We start from the raw sequence: 8,011 nt of genomic DNA on the forward strand, positions 1-8,011 counted from the left end.
TTTTATATTTATTGATAATGTTACAGTATAATCATATAATTTTAATCTTTGTTGAAAAAGTAATTATGGTGCAAATATAAGCTAGGAAAGCATTTCTTAGTTCGGAAGATAATTTAAGAAATTTAGATGTTACATAATACAATGCATCGATTAAACATCTTTGGGAGGGGGGATGTTGAGTTTAAATCTTGTTGAATTTACGAAGAAGGTTTAATAAGAAAGGGATTTCGAAACATTATCCAGTAAATTTCCATGCAAAATTATGGTAAAAAGTTTCAAATTTATTTTGCATGCATGGTGGCCTTTTAGGGAGTATAGGTGTTTATTTAATAAAATAATGGATTCATTATGGTGATATACTCTGACAGTACATTATATATGTATGCACAAATGCATGTTTATTTTATTTGCAGTAAAGACTAGACTGACAAGACTGCAGCCAGAATCATCTTTCATCCATTACCTTTATTTCAAAAGGCCAATAGATCAAAATCATTTAACTTTGTGCAATATCCAAGGACAATGTCAACAGTAAAGAAAATATTGGTTTGGAAGAAACTAATTAAACCAGCCATGGATATATTACACGATTCTGGGTGAGCACAGTTAAATACATACTTTGTTGTTTAAATCGCCAGATTTGTTAGATTTTTAAAAGAAATTCTTCCCTATCTCTATTACATTCTTCCTAATTTTTGTCCATTGCGTTCTAAATTGCTTTATCAATTCTTTAACATATTTATCCTATAGAATCTTAAAACAAGTGACCTGAAGCATGATGTTTGTATCACATATATATACTGTATAGTTTTAGTTGCAGAAGTACTTAACTTTTTTATATATAAATAGCACCTTCTGCGTGTGGCATTATTTTCAGACCTCGTCTTTTATTGTACAGATTTGAAATTAAGATTTGGAACAGTGAAAATAATTTCACAGAAGAAGAATTGATACAAAATGTGAAAGAAATACATGGAATCTATTCCATTGGTCCACATAAAATAACAAAACGTGTTATAGATGCAGCTAGTATGTATGGAGCATTAATTAATTCATTTAAGGTTTCGTTTTTGACCTTCTTAGTTCTAACTTTGACTCATAGTAAAGAAAATGAAAAATGGACTGAATTTGTTTTTTTGTTTTAGTTTTATATGTTTTTTTTTCAAATTAAATTTCTTTAAAGTTTTACACAGACTTGTAACTATAAAAATTAACTCTATCATATAACTTCTCTTTTAAGTTGGAAAAAACTTGTAGTGTTTGGTGTTTGGAAAAATTCAATCAAAGAAAAAAATGTTTTATTTTGGAAAAATTACCAGAGCTTTTTGGTATTAGCAAATTCACAATTTGTTACGGACGCAATATTTACTCAAAAAAAAATAAAAAAATTCAAGAGCCAATGACATTACTTTTTGTTTATAATCTGACGAATCAGAAACTGCTAAAATGTAAATAAAAATTGTGTCTGGCGACACAATATTTTCTCAAAAAAAATAAAAATATATTTCACAAACCAATGACAATGATGGCGATACAAATATCATATCAAACTGCTAAATTAATAAGTATCAATTACAATTTTTTTCCACATACGAATTTGTATGTTATATATACGCCAATTAAAATTTGGTTTTTAAGCTAACACCAGCATTTTTTATTCAAATTCCAGTTTTCGAAGATCTATTAATTATTATAAATTTTTTATAAGATTTGCTGGAGAATTTTTATTCTTATTGTTAGGTACCAATTACACAAAAATTTAAAAAACAATACATTTTTTAATGCTGATGTACCGTTCATTTGGCGCTTATTTTGCATAAAAAGATACCTTTTTTACTAGTTTGAAAAAAAACAATCGAAGACAATCGTAGTGCGTAAATGGGCAAAATTGCAAAAAAAGTAATAATGTCCTGGGGTGAAAATAGGTGTTAGTAGCAGACTGTCTCATGGCTCTTCAAAACTCCTCAATTTTGAGTCTTTTTTATCTTCATTTTCAAAATGCTACATTTGCACACAGCAATAATTTTTATAATTTAATTTACCTTAAAATTCTTTATAAGTCCTAAAATCTCTTCAGATTTGAATAAGGATGGTAACTCTACTAACCCACAATTAAAGCCCAATAAATAAAAGCACTTTGACAAAAAATTTGGAATATTGGCTTAAAAATGTTATATCAGCTGCTTTAAATTTCCAAATTTCCCCCCATTATTTTATATTGAATAATAAAAATAATTTGCCACCAGTTTCAGAAGCATTTAGTTGTAATGCTATTAACAACAGTTGAGTAGCGCATTTTTATATATAAATACTTAATTTGGATTATGTCTAGAGCAACTCGAAGTTGTTAGTGCCATGTCAGTTGGCGTGAATTTCCTCGATATTGGCGAGTTGAAGGCAAGAAATATAAGACTTGGTTATACACCCGATGTGCCCACTGATGCAGTGGTTAGTATATTTTATCTCTCAAAATAATCTCTGTATTTATTACATATAGTCTTTCTTTATGTACCTTAAACTTTAATAACTTTTTAGTATTGACGAAATCCTACCTTCGTATGTTTTAGGCTGATATTGCTGTTTCTTTGGTTTTGACAGTTTCTCGTAGAATAATTGAAATGGCAGACACACTCAAAGTGTACGTTCTTTAATTGTTTTTTTTTTTTCAGTTCCGTTTACCATTATTGTCACAATGCATTGTGTGTGGAGGAGGAGGGCTTGGATGAATTTAAATTAATTGGGATATAAAAAATTAACATTGAACAAGTTTTATTCATATATGTATTGGAAATTTAATTGACGTCAAATTGTTAATGCAAATTATATTATTCCATATTAATATTTTTAATGCATGATAAATAAGGGGGAGGAGGGGGGATGATAGCTTCACAGTTAACGTTACAATGATGCAATTTCATAAAATATTTAGTGGTAAATGGAAGACTGGGTGTCCATTTTCAAATCTTGGTACGGGTCTTCAAGGCAGCACTGTTGGTATCGTTGGCTTGGGTAGGATAGGTATGTAGAAAAAATACTGATTGATGTGTCGTTGATATCATTATTAGGAGGAACTACATATTTTATCCTTAGATCGGAGAAGTCCCTGATATTTTACAATTTTTATATCAAGAAAATGTTAGAAAATTGACTAAAATTTTCGAAAAAACGCACAAATAGAGTGAAACCTCCTTATAAAGGACAACATCAAGTGTACCCTGTTACAGATATTTTTCCAAATTGACTTGCAATTCCATCAAAAACCCACTCTTGGGCGTTAGTGCAAAGTGAAATTGCAAAAAAAAATGTGCGTTTTCAATTTTGTTTCTTGACTTTTTCTAGGAACTGCAACAGCTAAACGATTGGTTCCGTTTGGTGTTTCTCGATTTGTTTATACTTGCAGATCTGAAAAAAAAGAAGGTGCGGCTTTTAAGTTGTTATAAAAAGATATTTCTGTTTCTAAATGTGCATATAGTTATATTGGACTATATTTGTATTTATTTTTTGTTGCAGCTGCTAGGACGATCAATGCATCCTATAGTAAGTGTTTTTTTTTTAGTTTGGGTCACTCGGTCTATTAGAATAACAGTGTAACCAGGGTTGGTTGTGCAGAGAAATTGTTGAAAAAATGATAACAGTGGGGAAAGGCTTCTTCGAATAGCTTCTTAGCAAAAAGCTATTAAAGCGTGTAGATTTAATACCAGGTCATGCTGAAGATAGGGGCTATGTAAATGTAAAATATTCTTTGCCACGCCCTTATTGGTGCACATATATGGATTTGACACAAGTCCAGGAATTAGCACAAGCAAGAGAAGCAATGGCTGCTTTTGTCGGTCTTCCATCTGATAGATCGTCGTGACGGCGGCGGTTTCTAGTAGTAAATCATGATGTAAAAAAAACATTGTGATAGTTCATTTTATTAACGGTCTTTAGACATCATCGGAGCATTAGAGGCTTTATGTGGGAACTAACTTCTTCATAGTACAAAAAAAACGGCTGTAAAAACGCATAAAATTTTTGTTTATTATTATTATTAAAGTAAGATATACCTACCTTCACGAAACTTCAATTATCTACTCACCAAAGATACGAGTACTGCGTACAGCATAACCAATATCTGAAGACAGACATTTGAGCATTTTATTGTGAATTAGCGAATTTACGATTTGATATTTAGTTTGAATATAATTGATGTTTTTGGCATAATCTCTGATGAATTAATTTTCAATTTCTTGTCTGAATTGGAACGTTAACATCCTTAATGTAGAAAACAAACTAAACATTGTTTTTGTTTTATTGCATACGTAAGTCACCAGTTTGTTGTCTTTAGTTAGAATTTTTCTTTTATGAGATAAGCTTGGATCTAATTAGACTTGTGTTTTAACCTGACTATTATAAAAAAATTGTTAAAATTAACTGCAGAAGTAAATAAAATGAAAAGTAATAAAAACAAGTAGTGGAAATAAAGTTATGAATTTCGTGCCTGATCACACACAGGTGTTACACACTCCCCTCCCATGTTACACACGTGTCATACATTCCCCACACGTGTCATACATATACATGGGCCGGCTGTTTCCACAAATGTTTCGCCGCTGCGCATCGTTGCACATTATAACTTGTATTTTTACCTTATAGTAAAAGTTCCATAACGGTTAACCTCGCTTCGCGGCCTCGCTGCAGCGGCGATACCACCGCGCTGCGCATTGTTGCGCTAAATATTTTTTATAATACTTATTGTTGCGTTGAAGATTAAATAATTTTTTAATAGTTATTTGCAGCGCTTCGTGACTTCGGCGCAGCGGCGAAACTATTGCGCAGCATAAGGTTTCGCTAAAAACTAAATACATTTTTTGACACTTATTTACAGCGCTTCGTGACTTCGGCGCAGCGGCGAAACTTGCGCAGCATAAGGTTGCGCTAAAAACTAAATGCATTTTTTGACACTTATTTACAGCGCTTCGCCAATTCGTGAGGCTTAGGGGTAGGTTGCGAAACATTGCGCAGCTCATTATCTTTCGCCGCTGCGCCGAAGTCGCGAAGACCATTTCCAGAGGTATATGTTATCTACGAAATGTCAAGCAACTATAACTGCGAAACATTGCGCTGCGTTGAAGTCGCAAAGGCCGTTTTGCAAAGGTACATGCTATTGAAGACTTATAAAACATATGATTATACAATGGCGAAACACTTTGTATGGGCGCGCTGCGGCGAAACATTTGTGCAAATCGCCGCCCTAATCGTTTGTAGCTTGTTTTCTGTACATCAAGACTGTCTTCGATTTTCTTGTGCGTGTTGCATACTACGTAAGTAATTAAGTAAGTAACTAACGGGAATTTTTAAACTTCTTTGGGATTCCATCTTAAAAGCTGGCTCTTCCTCCCTTTTGACTGTAACTACATTACCACCAGAGATATGCATAGCCTCGCTCTAAATTACTTGTCTGCCACACACGCAGGTTTGCGGTAAATAATGGCTTCAATAGACCTTTCCCGAATCTCCTAATTATGCCAAACTTAAGAACTCGATAATAAAAATGATTCCCATCCCTAAGTTCCTTATCAAAAGGTAGAATAAAATTACCTAATTTCGTAAATATTTCTTTTACTTAAGTGCCTCAACTGCGAGCTAAAAGTTACGGTCAAACCCTTTTACATTTACATTTAAAACCGGAGTGAGGACTTGGACCTAATTACAAGCTGAATGCGCTACCACTACTTTTGGTCTGCATACTATGTTGCATACCAACTCAAGGAAGGGGGGACATAAAATGGTGTAACCTTTTTTTTAGTTCCATTTGATGATTTACTGTCACAATCGGATTTTGTAATTGTGTGTTGTTCGATGAATCCCACAACAAAAGGTACACTCAAAATGTTTCTTTCCTTGGAACATGTTAATAATTTTTTGCAAAGTAGCTTTTCAAAATTTGCTAATGTTCAAATCCGACATCGCAATTTTTATTTCTTCAGTGTTGCTGCTCCACAAAGGTGGTGTTACATCATTGTTTGCAAATGCCATTAAGGTACCATAAAAGGTTGTATCTCATTTAGAACTGTTTGATAAAGACGCCTTCTCCAAGATGAAATCAAACTCAATTTTAGTCAACATTGGAAGGTAAAGACCATTTCCTTTTTTAACTTTGCAGAAAAGACACTAGTGGGTTGTGTCTATTTAGTGAGTGTGACGAATGTTTCAATATAAACACGGATAGTTTTTGTGTGTGTAAACACATATCCTCTGTGACAGCAGTCATCATACTGCCTTTTTAACAAACCATCTGTAATTACTTACACCATCTTGAAAGATTTCATCCGACAAGGTTATATTCTCTTTTTATTGCTTTCTATTGGCTTAATTTTTCAGAGGTGGTATAGTCAACCAAGACGCTCTTGTTGACGCTCTCACTGAAAACAAAATCAAGGTGGGTTAGGCTCACACCGAAATGTTGTTGTTGTTGTTATTGTCCTTTGTGTTTTTGGTGTTGTACTCTGCGTTGTTTTCTTGACAACAGCTCATATTTGTAGGGTGCTGGCCTCGACGTAACAACACCTGAACCCCTGCCAGTTGAACATCCACTATTCAAACTTAAGAACTGTGGTAAGTCAGTTCTGTTGGACTGTGTTTGACATAGCCTTTCACCTAAAATATATCGGTGATTAAAATATTTTCAAGACAATTAGCCTTCCACTTTTCATTGTTTCTCGAAAAAATGGTTATGTTTGATACTTAAATAAATTAAAAGTGTTTGGTGTATGCTTGCATTATTGATGTTTTTATTTAATTAAGAATTTTTTTACTTTCGCTTTGTGTAAGTCTGATAGTACTAACTGCTGCTTTCTTTCTAGTGATCTTACCCCACATCGGTAGTGCTGTGGAACAAGCAAGAACTGACATGGCAGTATTAGCTGCAAGAAATCTTGTATGTGGGTTAAATGGTGAAAAGATGCCGGCTGAATATCCGCTCTAAAGGTTTTAGTACGCACGTATCGAAGGCAAAAGATTTGTAGTTGCGTTAATATTTCACTCGCAGCTATCTTATATTATGTTTTCCTTTAAACTGTTTGTAAAAACTTTAACATGCGCAGAAAAAGGGCTAAAATCTGCTGATAGATTAAGACGGGTGTCTTCATTTTGGTCTTTATGAAGGGACATAAAAACAACAAACATAGCATGCAATAACGAGATTATCTTTCTTCATGTAAAAGTTACAAATACTTGTGCATGTACAAATAGGTTATCTAGATGGTTATACCCTAAAAGTGTGCTTTGAATAAGCAAAAAAAACTGGTCTTAGACATATTATAGGAGTATAGGATGATATTTGGCTATTTCTGGGAACAGATAAAAGGAATGGATTTTGTGCAGGTCAGGTAAATTACGGAGCCGGGAAATGCTAGCGTCAGCAAAAAACTAATATGGGCTAACATTTTTAAACTAACCTAAAATCCTAGCCTTTAAAATATGAAAAATCGTAATAAATATTTTTCTGACGTAACGTGTTAATTAGCTCGCTGTGTTCGCATCGCGTTAAATTAGTCACACATTATGTTTATTCGTCGCATAAAATAGCAAGTATATCAGCACAGGATTCGCCCTTGTTGCCACTAGAATTTACGCCAAACAATTATTTCAGCATCTTAAGCTCTTGTCCTTTATAAAAAGTGTGGTTTCTTCAGTTGAATATTACTGTGGGAGAATATGCATTGTATCCTGAAATGATGTAATAGCCGTGTTTAATGTGAAATTTCCAAGTTGGATAGAGTATGTTATTTTGGTCGTCTGTAACAGCAACACCAACATTATTCTTGTTATCATAATTTAATGCGGCATCGCAACCCCAAATTGTACGACTTACTGGACCATAAGTTACACCAGATCCACCCACGTGCTGCAACCTCACACCAGCCAATACCCCTTGGTTTGGTATTTTAAATCTTCCAAATTCATTTGCCTTTGTTCCAAAACACACCCCTCGCTTTAACGAAATCCATTCTCCTGGAATAGAAAAATT

General features: G+C 33.5%; 1 protein-coding gene across 1 annotated transcript; it reads left to right on the forward strand.

The window, feature by feature from the left end:
* Positions 1–143: 143 nt before the first annotated feature.
* LOC130657455 (glyoxylate reductase/hydroxypyruvate reductase-like) lies at positions 144–6,998 on the forward strand. Its single transcript, XM_057460440.1, has 12 exons — positions 144–596; positions 899–1,029; positions 2,333–2,448; positions 2,568–2,638; positions 2,930–3,018; positions 3,340–3,417; positions 3,511–3,537; positions 5,789–5,860; positions 6,051–6,114; positions 6,364–6,421; positions 6,525–6,597; positions 6,846–6,998. Exons 1-12 carry the CDS (start codon positions 523–525, stop codon positions 6,965–6,967), a joined length of 975 nt encoding a protein of 324 aa, XP_057316423.1. The 5' UTR covers positions 144–522; the 3' UTR covers positions 6,968–6,998.
* The last annotated feature ends 1,013 nt before the right edge of the window (positions 6,999–8,011 follow it).

Source organism: Hydractinia symbiolongicarpus, chromosome 9, assembly GCF_029227915.1.
Source record: "Hydractinia symbiolongicarpus strain clone_291-10 chromosome 9, HSymV2.1, whole genome shotgun sequence".
NCBI lineage: Eukaryota > Metazoa > Cnidaria > Hydrozoa > Anthoathecata > Hydractiniidae > Hydractinia > Hydractinia symbiolongicarpus.